At 42.1% G+C, this 14,201-nt stretch overlaps 1 protein-coding gene across 1 annotated transcript in view; it reads right to left on the bottom strand.

Moving 5' to 3' along the window:
* The window catches only part of LOC117776523 (vacuolar protein sorting-associated protein 13B-like), a 312,145-nt gene that overhangs the window by 45,474 nt on the left and 252,470 nt on the right, over window positions 1–14,201 (bottom strand). The window contains 5 exon segments of the mRNA XM_034610493.1: window positions 3,438–3,599; window positions 8,318–8,449; window positions 8,563–8,783; window positions 9,346–9,527; window positions 11,167–11,363. Of these exon segments, the coding sequence (XP_034466384.1) occupies window positions 3,438–3,599; window positions 8,318–8,449; window positions 8,563–8,783; window positions 9,346–9,527; window positions 11,167–11,363 (894 nt within the window).

Raw genomic sequence — 14,201 nt, 5'->3', positions numbered from 1 at the left:
AACCAGAGTGATGGTACTAATGGTGGTTTGGCGTTTAAGAGGGCTACGGTGATGGGATAAAGGGAGCGAGCTAATCTAGAGTGTAACTGTGAGGAGGGTAAAAGGTCCACAAAGAGAACTGTATAAATCCAGAAGAGAAGGAACTGGGGTGGCTAAATACAAGATTACACCCTATTTGGAGCAAGGCTTCAGGGTCCAAGGCTACAATCTCAGATGCAGAGACTGAACTTAAATTGGGTGTAATGGAGATTAAAAGGACAAAGTCACCTTCTAGCCAGAGTCCAAGACAGAACAAGATACGCAGGTGGAGGCCAGTGACAGGACAAGCCAGACAAGGAATAATGAGCTCAGCCAGAATTTTCGTGAACACCAGAACACAGGAGGGGATTGAGTAAGAGACCATGACAGTGCTGGGAAGTTGCATGCTGTTGTTGGAGAGTCATAAAAGCAAGGCACAAATGTCCAAGTGAGACCCCAAAACTGTGTGGAGGCCAGAGATTGTCCAGGTCTACTGATCTCATCAAACTAATGCTGGTAAGGCATCAGGAATTAAGAGAGACCTGCACTGAGCCAAGGTCAAGGGAATGTTACACGATTCTGTTTTCTAAACTATGGCTTAGGGCAGGGAACTTTTTTCTACCAAGGGCCATTTCAATTTTTATACTATCCTTTGAGGGCTATACCAGATTACTCAACACATGTCACACTAAACTCGGTAATGCGATGCAGGACCTGATGTCTGATGGTAGTGATGATGATGATTCTACTGGCAGCTGGTTTTCCAACTTTTGTCCCAAAAAAGGGATGGACACTTAAGGACAAACATAGAGTTTATTAAATTCAAGCAGAAGGAGGTTGTTACTGTAGCTTTGAGCATTCTTGCTGGTTCCACATTAAACAGCAAAATAAATATGTTAAGTTTATTCTGTTTAGTTGTTCTGAATCCTCTTGATAAATGCCTAAAAGAGTTTTGCAACATCACCAGCATATCAAGATGTTGTAGCAGTCTTTTGTTTTGCAGAGTAGAAAAATGCACAGATTTTGCACAAAATACACAATTTAGTTTGTCCGATGCTGCAGCTGCTCAGTAGCAACAAGGCTCCTTCACAAATTCTGCTTCTAAATGAGGTTTCAGCTTCTTAGCTATCAGCTTGCTGACTGTAAAACTAGCCTGTATAACATTGTCTCTGTCGGAATGTGGTCTTGTGAAACTATGCTTAAGATAGTCAAGTTTATTCAAATGCAATTCTTCTTGTATCTCATCCAGTTTGGCGGCATGTTTACAGCTGGAACAAAACCTGAAATTGGTCGTTTGTGCAAGTGTGTCTCTGCAAACTAGGCAAAATCTTTTTGTTGGACGCTTTCTTTTGGAAAACGCAAACTTTCACATCTACTCTTCTTTTCTAGACAGTTGCCACAATGCTCGTCAGTAATGACACTAGAGAAGTACATGTGTGTTTCATTCAACCTTACTGTGACCTGCCAGAAAGGACCACCCTGAATGACATATTGGTCTATTTTACATTATGTTCGGCAAAAAGACTTGGATGACTGGATTCAGACAACTTGAAAATGGTTGAAAGCTCAGGTCTGCTGACTGCACCAATGTGAGGACAGAGCAGTCAAGTCTTTCTCCACAGAGTTGAGATGTATTATTCAAACACCCAGTAATGTGACTCCACTTTTTGGAGACAAAGGTATTCAAATCAAGACCCAATTGAAAATTACATACATAACAATTCTCAATGGTGGTGGAAAAACAGAGATAATAGGACAATGTTTGGATGTGTGGGAGGTTAGGAGGGGACTGGATTGTAGGAGATGTTATTTTTTAAGTTCACAGCTTTGGTAAAAAAAAATTAAAATATACAATAACAGTACAAATGGGAAATCTTAAGTGCAGGGAAGGATGTGAAGTGGGCAATATAATTGACAAATAAGCAAGAGGTCAGGGGTTAAGAAGAAGGTCTTGTGGTTGAAGTAGGGAGCAGGCTTAGAGATTCAAAGAGGAAAGGTTGCCTGTGGAGTTGGAGGGGATGGGGGTGTGGGGAATGGGAAATGATGGCCCATGATGATCAGAGTTGTTTTAGACACTCCAAGCCATCATGGGACATTAGCAAAACAGCACAACCACTTATGACTCCGCCTGGAAACTGATTTGTAATAGCTACAAAAACACACTTGTAGGACCAAGTAACCATTAAAGAAATACAACCCTTTCTCTTATCAGTGTCACTATTTTTATAACCCTGAAATGTAATTAGGAGTGTGTGCTACAATTTGCTGAGGCGGACACATTGGCAGGCATTTTATCATCAAGTTTTTGGCAAAGTTGCACTTTTTCTTATTCATCTTGTTTCACAAATCATGGTCTTCTTGAGAACACATATCTCATATACCACAAACACATAATGCAATAATATATGACAGAACCATCTTGAAATCACATTCCTATCTATGATGATATTTGGCCTGTTCGGACAATCATTCTTCCAAAACATTCCCAAAAATACAGAGGTCATTTTGACTCACTGCTAAAATGAGATGTGGTATTTGCTATGCCGATATGCCAGACTTGGAGCATCCAAGTGTGAGTGTGTGTGTGTGCGTGTAAGCGAGAGTGAGGTAAGAGCACAGATTAACCACGGCCGATGATTAATACAACTTGACTTACTGACTTACTGTGAGCAATTATGGCCATGTCTTTTCTCAAGCTTGACTATCTCACTCTCCACGGAACACATGGGGGTCCTGAAACATGTGCGCACCAAACACACACATATGCCACAGATCGCCAGCCCACCCTCCATTCAACCTCAAAACCACAAAGGGTTAAATATAATCAATCTTCTTTAACAGTGCTGTCAGGGCACAGTCTGAGAGCGCTAATAGAAGCACAAAGATGGTGGCTGCACACTGATGATGGTGTGTCTGGTGTGAGTATGTACTGTTGTGAGCACTTGGATAGAATTTGTATGCTAAAGTAAATAAGTGTGGATTTGTATGAGTAAGTCAGTCTGTACATATTGGTAGAGTGCCCATGCAAGCAATGCATGTGTATTCAGACAACATGGTCCAGAATGAGTGTGTGTAAGGTTAAGTGGGTTCCATATGTTTCTATGTGTATATTGTTTTAATCTTGTTTAACCATGTTAACACACTACTCTGTAGTCCTATATGTAGGTGTGTATACTGTATGTACATAAAACACTCACATATATATATATGTGTGTGTGTGTGTTTTATGTATATACAGTATATTTAGGGGCATTCATCTCTTTGTGTTAATACTACAGATGAGTGCATAAAGTTGTGTGTATTTGGGCATGCTTAATTGTGTGAATGAAAGCACCAATAAAAACGAATGAGAACAATCAGATATTTCCCTTGCAGTGGGTTATGTAGCCTGTGTGTGTGTTTGTGTGAGAGTGCACTACCTGAGGGGACTTATGGGATCTCCAGCTGTACTGGTGGCTGTGGAGGCTGGCGAGCAGCACGTTCTCATCTGTGTCCACCTGACCAAAACGCAGTGTTTCATGGGTGTCGTTACAGATCACATAGTGGCTGTAGACCAGATCCTCAGCCTCCGGGTTCCCATTCTGAGGGATAACAGTGGGGGTGAGGGGTTAGGTGGAGGGTACGGGTGGATGAAGAGGAGGACAAAGAAGAACATGACGTGAGCAAAGGAGCTTGTGACTAAAGAAGTACGTACATACTTCCAGGTGTTTATGTTTAGGCTGGGTGTATAATGAACAGTATATTTCTAGTGTGTATAAGCACATATACAGGTGTCAATAATGTATGTCTTTTTAACATTAAAAATGTTATTGTAGTATTGGTAGTGCAGCAGTCAGCCAGTAGAGAAATGAGATGAGTGATATCATCTGCTGGAGTAATACAACCTCACCAGGGGAGTGAATCAAATCACAGAGCAACAGTTATCCAGGCTGGAGCAGCTTACACTGTGCTTCGAGGCCAAAGGGAACTTTTTCACATCCCTCTTTGAGCATCTATCCGTTGGTTGTTGAGAATGTTAAGCAGGCTCAGAGATTTCAGTTACTTTTTCCTATCATTACCTCTGTGCTTTGAAAAAAGTGGGCAACTACGAGTGCATTCCTGTTACTAAGAGTCATCAGTATATTGTGGCCTGTTAGAGGAAAACAGTATGGTGGAGTCTGGCCCAACTCCAGCAACGGGTCAATGAGAAAGCCTCACAGAAAACTCAAGTCATGCAAGTTGTGCAGGGATGCTGTCCATTCACGTCACCTTGCATGCAAGAGAGAAGAGCTCATTGGCCTACTATTGAAAACACTGGTTTAACAGGGAGAGGGTGTGTGTCAACTCTCTGACATACAAGATTTCAAATACACAATATAGAAACAGCACATAGTGTGAATGTGAGATGGATAGAGAGTGATGCAAGTGCATGTTAAAGTTTCACTTGGGCTCCTTCCAAAGGCTCTCGGGTCCTGATGGGATCTCTCCTGCACACCTCTCCCTGACTCTTGACACACATGACTGAGGTTCAGACAGCTTCTCAATAACCACTCAACTATCCCAACAAAGAGGGACCCCAGTCTGCTGTACACTTTTAAATGGCAGGGGGGTTGATGGTTGATGGTTAAAAGAGGCTGGCAGTAAAATCTCATAGTTTGACTGCCAAGCACGTTCAGGGTCCTGGGGTTGTTGATGCTATTGAAAACGGATGGGATAGTTTACACCATTAAAATTGTGATGATAGATGTATGTGTGAGAGGGAGGTAGAGAGGAAAATATAGATGGGACAGCTGCGACACTGGGTTAAAAAACATTTCAAGTTTTATAGTGGAACACTATCTATGCTCCCTTCTGAATTCAACACTGCGATTTACAAACTTCCTGCTTCCATCTTAAGATGCCATTGCTAAGCCCACTCTTTGATGGTATCATCTTTCTGCTCTGATTTATGAGGCAACACGATACACACCTCAGAAAAGCTCCCTGCAGTAATCATAATCACTCCATGTTTATACAGGGACTTTAAATGGACCAATATTAAGATATTATATTTAATTTGAATATAACACATATTCCTTGTTAAAGAGCAGAAGATGACAGCTTCATCATTAGACACAGTCATTCAAGGAGTAATCCATCCAGATACTGTGGCTTTAGTTTTTACAGAAGTCTAGCCTAGATATTCATGGCAGAGTGGCAAACATTTACACAAGACAACGTACAGTAAAATGTCTATAAAACAGATTGAAAATAATGACACCCACTCAAGACAAAGACACATGAAACAAGACACCATGGAGCCAATTGTGAAACCTGTAAAAGGGACAGAATGACACACTAATCAGGTCTTAAATCACCCATATATTCATATACAGATGACCCTCGCTCTCACATCTGCTACAACCAGGAAAACAATCTCTCTATCACTTCTATGCTATTACAAAGGGAAACGGAGAACGATTCAAACATGGGAAGAACAGGGGAAAAAAATAGCAGGAGGGAAATTTTCGCCTGTGAACACTCTGTGAGAAAGCCGAGTGTGTAAATACTACTGGGCTTTTGTGTGGCTTTCCACCAAAGCCACTTCCCTGGGGTTAGGAGCTGGGGGGGAGCAAAGATCGAAAGTGGGGCTGGGGACTGAGAACTGAAAATGGAGGCCTGGGCCCTGAGGTTAAAGTGGTGGGGGTCTGAGGTTGTGCCCATATGGGGCTATCGAGTGCAAAGAGAACCAAAGAAATAAAATGCTATTCAATATTCATTTTTCTTTTATCAGAACCTAGAAACTATGAAATGTATAATATATATTTATATGACCAAACAGCACATTGAGGTGAGGAGGTGGTGAGCCTGGTGGCTTGGCAGCATCCTGATTATTATAATAGATGGAATATACATTGTCACGTTGAGCCATTATGAGTATTTATGACAAAGAGAAGGGTGACAGTAATGTTGTCATGGATACAAAAGCAGTTAATGTTACTGTGACTGCAGCTATGTGTTATAACAAATTATGTGAGTAAATTACAACCATACAGCGAGAAGTGTCTTTTATTCCTATTTATTGCTATTAAACCTAAAGTGCTCCAGCTGGTCTGGTTGTGGTGGTCTGGTATGACCATGCCTGGGCTGTGAGGCTTCAGTTGTGTGGTTGTAGAGGATTCTTTTCCACGGCTGAATGCTGACCCTGCAGGCCACATCACATCATGCATGTCTGCCAGCCATGACACCAGGAAACATGAAAATCACTGAAACAATTACACATGTTGGGATACATCCTTCTGTTCCAGAGGGACACAGAGCCTGTTAACATTTCTCATTACGTTTTCAATAAGGATCAAGTTTTTCTATGCATGGACAATTTGTGCATGAGGGTCTGGAATGTAAGCCTTGATCACATCAAAGATATATTTAGCTCAATTGTGCTGGCCTTCATAACCATCCCTGTACCACCAGACATCTTGTGCTTAATCACAGCCATCCAGGGTTCACCACATACAAGATTAAGTTTCAGTGGAAACCCCAAAAAGGGAAACAATATTTTCCATAATTGAAATGTTCACAAGTTACTCCGAGATGGACCAAATATTGAAGGAAATCATTTCATAAAGAATCATTCTTTTGTACTTGACCTCTCTCTACCCCTTATTACAAAACTACCATACCCACATGCAGCACATTTGCCTTATAATTATGGTGTGTTTTTCCCTTGTGTTCAGCATAGTGGTGAAGGCTGGGGTTAGATGAAAGGTTCTGAATAAGTGACAAGGCTGCTGCATTTCACACCAATCAAAAGATACAGCAAGTTTAATACTTTCATGAGTCAATCTGACTCCAGTCAACATGTTAATCCACCCATCAGGCTTTGAGTGTCTGTTTGAGAGTTAACTGTGTCGTGTACATGTGTATAATGGTATTATGTGCGTGTTTGTATGTGTGACCATTATATACCTCTATTTGGGGTTTCAAGACACTGTGGATTCAAAAGCTTTGGCTAAGAGTGTATAACCACTTTATAACCTAACTCATTATACTTGGCATTTTGAATAAAGCCAACCATGTATACCTTGAATGCACATGTCTAAAACACTTTAGTAAGGCTGCAATATGTGCTTTAATGACAACACCACAGATGCCCTAAAGTCTTATTTATGGCTGAATTAATCAGCAGAAATAGGGAGTATTCACTCAATTGTGCTAAATGATGCAATGATGGAGCGAAGGGTCAAGAAAAACCCACCATCCAATACGGTTGGTTAACTGCATTTGATGAGTCAGTACCATTAAAGGGAAACAAAGTTATTAATCCGCTAGCCAGAACAATCATTTTATAGTACAATATTCTACACAGCTTGTTTGATTTGACTTTTCACAGGTGAAACACCACAGCTGTTTCCACAAAAACATTTCTCTCACCTGGCAGAGAGAGTCTGCATGCATATAAATCCATGAGAGTATCTCAAGTCTCCAGAGGCCAATATATGAGTCAGCAAAGCCACAGCTGAGCTGAGCCGCCATGATAGGGCATACAAAGGCAGAGAGGCCAGTGTGTGTGTGTGTGCTTGTGCCTGTGTAGTAGACAAGTGGGTGGAGGACAAGGGCCAGATGAAATCTTGGCAGGTGTAACCACTCAAGTTTTACCGTGTTTTTATGGGCATCACTTCACACACAAATATCCTGGCTACTAGAGGCAGTGCTGAGAGCTGAGAACTGAGAACTGAGAGATGACGAGGAGCATAGACGCCTAAGAACAGAGACAGTGTAGCCTCTTAGTCAGAGTTTACTGAAAACTGAACGGCAGGTCCATCCTGCGTTGCTATTGGCATACAACCAAAAACCATTCAAATAAAATCCCCTTTGTTTGTTTAACTGATACTCCATCTGGGACAAAAGGCCGTCTTTCAGTATATTCTCGAAATGTGCAAACATTTCAATGGATTTTCCCCACAAGTTTACTAGCCCCAGCCTCCAAATCAAAAATCAAGTCATCCTCCAATACTTTGCAACCTAATCGATCATATAACTGATTACTTTTATCCCTTGAAATATGCTTCCTTTTCAGCAGTGACCCTGGAGATTAGCTCAGTACCTATAGATATCGACAATTTGGCTTCTGATATTAACAATACATGGAAAGACAACTTTAGACTTCAGGACATCTGTCATGCTTGATTATTTCCAAGCTCTGAGATCAGAATGAATATTTTACCACTAGTCAGATTTTTTCACGTCAGTTCATGAAGCTTATGCATTTTTGTATTCTTTGGAGTGTGGTGCAATATAAAGGTGTGTGGCTTTCTCAATAGCCTGAACTTCCTGTCACCTGTTGCCAGCTGTGCAGGGCAGTGTCCATGGTGTGGATGGTAAATTGGCTGATATTGAGAAACACAGGGTCCACAAACACTTTCACATCCAAGGTGGTGCTCTCTGGGCAGCTGGTGGCTGCAGCCTGACCCTGAAAGATACAAGAAATCAGATTCTAAATATCCATTATTTTTCTCCACATTTTCTGAGGTTTTGTATATACACAGAGCATACAGTAATACACCAAATATGGCTGAGCTCTACCTGTAGTACACAAGGCTGGAGAAGCTGAAGGTGTGTTAAATTTCTGTATTCCAGCAGCTTGCAGTCCACCTGTGTGGAAAAGCTAAACTCCTGACAGTGACGTGGTCCATTGTTCCACTGGCGCAAGAAGACCCTTGGCTCCCGAGCGCCGACCACCATGAACTCCTGCTCCTGAGGTAACTTCCTGTCTGGCAGGAAGGGACGAAGTTGCCGAGATGGAACTGGAAAAGTGACACATTATTTTTACTAAAGGCTATCAGGGGTAAGACACAAACTGTTTTACAGGAAAAAAGGGGTAAAATTGTAGATGGTCTGTATTTATATAGCCCTTTTCTAGTCTTCATGACCACTCAAAGTGCTTTTCAGTACAGTTTTTTGCCATTCATCCATGCCTCTATGGGCAGCACTTTTATGGGAATGGCAAAGCAGTCAGGGGCAATTTGGGATTCAGTATCTTGCCCAAGGAAACTTCAGCATGCGGAATGGGGAAGACTGTGATCTAACCGCCAACCTTTTGGTCAGAGGATGACCTGCTCTACCCCCTGAGACAGCTGCCCCCAAATAAAATGAATCCAAACATCTAAAGCATATGTGCAAAAATATACAGTCCACCATAAATGTTTTACTTAATTGAGTAGGCATTTAATCTGTAATTTGCTTAAATCATGATCAAGCAAAGTAAACAAGAACAAGGCAGAACTTTTTCTCTCACCAATAAAATATAAACTGGTTTTAAGTTACTTTCTCTAACTATACTTAGTGACTGTGAATTCTGTATCCTACCTGTACCCAGCTGTTCTAGGTGGTGGCAGAGGTGAACTTCCAGCTGTGCCAGTTGTAGGGAGACACCCAGGGAGGAGACAAACCAGGGTGCAAAGCAGGAGTCCACACGGGTGCAAGCTGCCAGCGCCATTGGAGACACCAGCTGATCGCAGGGTACCTGCGACCCACACTCACTATCCAAACTGGAGAGATAGAGCAGAGAGCTGATAACATGTACAGAGCATCTGTAACTTTGAAATAACACTGAAAGTGGAGAGACATGAAGAAAGATGTGGAACCCTTGCGAATATGAAATTATGACATATGGAAATAATAGTGGTGGAAGTGAGTAATGTAGGACTTTGAGTCAGCGTCTGAAAGTTTTCATTAATTGATTTTCAAAAACTTGCTTTTATAACATCTAAACCACTGGATGATGACCACGAGAATTCAGTTCATTCTAATTAAAATAGTCTGATTCTTATTAGTAGCTGAATGCTTTTGTCTCTTGCCCAGTCAGTTACAAATTGTGTGGCATCCATGTCAGAAACCTACTATGAGTCAAACGCTACAATTATTCAGACAACAATGTGGAGGGGGCCTCTTCGCTGTCTGAGCCAGTGAGTTTAGGTACAATATTACTGACACAGTTTTCAGAAGAATCTCTAGATATTAATTGCATGTCATGGTTGATGATGTTGAATGGAACATAATTGAAGTGAATGACCATTTGCTCTGTAATTTGCTACTACCATGATCCACTATAAAAGCTACAGCAGGAAACGCTCAAGACCTGAAAAATGCTGGTGCAGCAGAGTGCTCCTTAAAAAGATAAGCATCATATGTTGACAATTTTCATTACTTCCAGTTGGCAGCGAAGCCAAGTTATTTTTCTGGTGGAAACTAAAGTAAGGCAGATGAAACGAGTGACTGAGGAAAGGGGAATCGATTTTGATCAGAAAAGACAAATAATTTAAACATAAAGGAAATGTAGTGTTTGGAGTATGATTGTAATGAAGCACAGATGTATATTTAGCTTTACAATGAATCTGGCTCTGTAGAGTTTTTTCTCTGTTTCTTCTCTTGGATGTTTTCTTATTCTTTCCTTTCTGTTCCTCTGGAGCTTTCTAAGCCACACAGAATGTGGGCTTGGCAATTCTCTTCCACTAAAAGTTTCCTAAATCCCAAGAGGAGGTAAAAAGGAGGGGAGTAGATTGAGATGAGGAAACAATGAGGAAGAAAAGACTAAATAAATGAAAGATGGGTGAAACCCAGAAGATGTAATAGAATTCTGGGTGAGACATGAGGGAGATGAAGAGAGGAAGCAGTGGTAGCGAGAAGAAGGGAGTAAAAACATGTTCGCTGAGGTGTTAGATCACTGGCCCAGTCCAAACCATTGCATCCCAGCTCAACCAAGCCCAACCCAGGCCTGGCCTGCCCCAGCCAAACCAAAGGGGGCTTTACTCCTCATGCTTCCCGTGAGCTTCCCCTCGATTAGATACACTCAAGGTAAGCAGGAAGGAATCCGGATGGGCCCTGACAGGCACTTGGTGTGCTGGGAAATCTCATTAGGCCAATCTGAACGCCTTCCAAGCCCGCTCCCTGTTCCTGCACACCAGATGTGGGGCGAGGGACACATTACTAGCTCTTTGTGCTCAGCGGCCTGGGTGCACATTCTATCCCTCTGCTTTCCCTCACACAGGACGGCCTATGTGCTGAAGATCCAAACACATATCCATGTGTAGGCATACACATGCTCTCTTGATATACGACTCGGACACAACACATTTAGGTAAAAGCACAAAGAAAGAGAACTAGATCAAATGTAGCATTTTGCCTCACCTTTGCTCATCTCCTCCCTCTCCATTATTATTGAGGACTATCCTCCATAGGTCTGAAGCCACCAGCTCCTTCTGTTGGTCAGTGAGGCTGAGGCTGGGGAGCTGCAGCTGGCAAGCACTGCTCTCTGACAGGCTGAACTCCCGGTATGGAACGAAGGCCTGCTGGAGCTCATCCCAGTACTCCAGGCTGCTTGGTACCTGGACAGAAAGACACAGTAAAGATTTTAAAATGTGACCACCAGATATGTATTTTCCTACAGCAGCATCCAGCAGAGATACTTGTGTCAAGTCCTTAATGGAGATTGAGCTAAATAAAAACTTTCTTGCTCTGCACTTTTGCAGCAAACACAGTGGCCATATGTCTTGTACAACAATGCATCTGGAGTCAAATAAATCCATCAAACAGCAAAGTATTGTACAGGTGTGGTGGCTTTATTCTTGTTCAGGCAGAACTAGGACAGACAATGGCCTGTGTTGCCTTATAGGGTGACACAGAATGCTGCGAGTACTGAAATAAAGTTTAAACTAAAACAGACTCTAGTGGGTCTTTGTGCTGCTGAATATATCTGAATACTTATCAGTGACATGCCAGAGGACCTCTTTATGCAGGGTTTTGTTGTGGACATCATACTATCTTCTATAACTGGATCCCACAGATATTCCTTTTATCAGATGACAGTATTTTACTTCAGTGTTTTACAGTAGATCCCTATTCTCCTTTTAAAATGGACACCAGTGTATATCTTAGTGTTGTATCCATCAGATGTTCATCACTCAAAGCTAAGGCTAAGTTCCAGACGGACTATTGTAACCCTCCCAGTGTAACCCTGCTTACTCATCTGCTCAAGGATTACTGTAAGGCTTTGTTATTACACTCAGTGCGGTTGATTCCCTAGTTAAACATAAAGCATTAAGCGACTGCAGTGGTCTGCTAATCATCAAGCACTGATACTTTTCTGACCTGTTTGAAAAACACAGGGAATCCCTGTCTTCGAGAGGGAACGAGGGACTGAATGTTAATGACGTCTGTATTACAACCTTGAATTTTACTCACTTCAGACAAACTTTAATTTCTCATCTAGTCGGAAAAAATGACACTCTCACCACAGACCACCAACGCAGTCAGACAACAGCTCTCCATAACAACACTGCATGACCACAGCATAACTAAACACAGTGCAACTGTGTGCTACAAGAGGGCCATTAACATTGAAGACCTCGAGCTGTTTCTTACACTGAATAACAATCAGACTATGTGAGTGTTCTCACATTATGTGATGACTGGTAAGGCTCCATTGGTTCCTCTCAGATTGAACCAAAATTACCATAAATGTGTCTGGTGCTCCTGTGTGAACTAAACCAGGTGCTCAGGTCCCCATGACCACCTGCAAACCTCAGCTACTGATGGATCAGTAGTGGCAGGGTGTCTCTGGAGCACGCCTGAAGGATGCCAGGCTGTAAGACGTGTGTGTGTGTGTGCGTGTGTGTGTGTGTGCGTGTGTGTGTGTGTGTGTGTGCGCGTGTGTGTGTGCGTGGGTGTGTGTGTGCGCGCGGGTGTGTGTGCGCGCGGGTGTGTGTGTGTGTGTGTGTGTGTGTATTTGTTTGTGCACATGTGTCTTTGACAATCTAACAGTTAACCAGAGGTATGAAGCCCCCTGGACAATTACCAAAATCACAGGACTATCAACAGGCCGGTGTGTACACATACGTGAGGGAAGCATTGTGCACAAAGAGTGTGAGTATGTGTCCGCACATTTATATGTGTGGGCCTGATGGATGAAGTAACCCTAGCTTACATCATGTAAATGCCACACCAGTTTTCCTGGAATCAACTTCTCATAATTGTACCTGACAGAGTTGTGCACCCGCAACCCCCACACTGAGCCACCGAAGAGGAAACTCACAGAAAGTCCACAGAGAATTCCCAGAACTGGACTGCTAAAACCCAAAGTGTGTTTTTTCCACCTGTGATATTCTATACATATGACTGCATAGAGAAATTAATAGGTGAGGTACATATATGGTACAGTGGAATACATTTGCATGGTTGAATTTGCGTCATGTTTCCTTTGAATTGCGGCCTTGGCCTTGGACGAGAGTAAAGATGAAATCAATAACCAGTGCATCAAATGTTGTAGGGATGATGGGGGGAAAAAAAGAAAGAAAATGACTTAAATCTTTTAGCTATGTTGAGTTGGACGTCTGGCACTGGCTTTTGGGAGGAGAAGGGACCTGTGTATATGTCAGATGTATTGTATATATGTGTTCAAGAGGATGACTATGTGTAATTGCACGTATGAAAGACAATACGCGTGTATACATATGTGTATACACAGGTGTGCTTATGTATGTGAGTGCATGATACAGTCTGGGCAGTGTCAGTTTCCGCTGCCTGATTGTGTGTGTGTACCTTATCTGATAAACAACATGTAACCATGAATAGCTGACATTCCCTTGGCTAGATGGGCCCAATCTGTGTTTCTTATACTCAAGCACTTGACAAAGCACGGCTGGCAGCGAGACCTCAGGGTAAAATATCAGCCCATGGATACTCTTAAAGGTTCCATCTTGAAGGTGGGTCAAATTGCCTGAAAGGCTAAGTTGAGGAGCAGTTTAAATATTCCGAACAAATATATTTACATTCAGGCCTGTATGAGCCATTGTGTACCAATCTTTCTGCCAAACTATTGCTCTGCATGGGTTAACTTTTCTGGGACCAACAGACCAATCACAGTCTCTAAAATACTAAGTAAAAGCAGGCTAACTAAAGTAAACACAGAACATATAGAAGTAATTTCAATTTCCATGATCAACCCAGGTGTGATCACTGCTGAAGTTCGAATATGTCTCTGCAACTGAAGACTCCCTGAGCTCCTTCTGAGGCTGCGGCTGTTGACATCCACAGCCATGTCTGCCATTACTTTTATTAACAATATCAACACTGCCATTAGGTATTCTGTTATTTCACTGATGCTTATATGTCTAAAGAATCCACTGCTAGCTACTTCTTATCAGCCAGCAGACAAATTGAATTGA

This window comes from Hippoglossus hippoglossus, chromosome 16, assembly GCF_009819705.1.
Source record: "Hippoglossus hippoglossus isolate fHipHip1 chromosome 16, fHipHip1.pri, whole genome shotgun sequence".
Taxonomy (NCBI): domain Eukaryota; kingdom Metazoa; phylum Chordata; class Actinopteri; order Pleuronectiformes; family Pleuronectidae; genus Hippoglossus; species Hippoglossus hippoglossus.
Note: the sequence above shows the minus strand (reverse complement) of the source record. Positions and strands in the feature narration are given on the sequence as shown.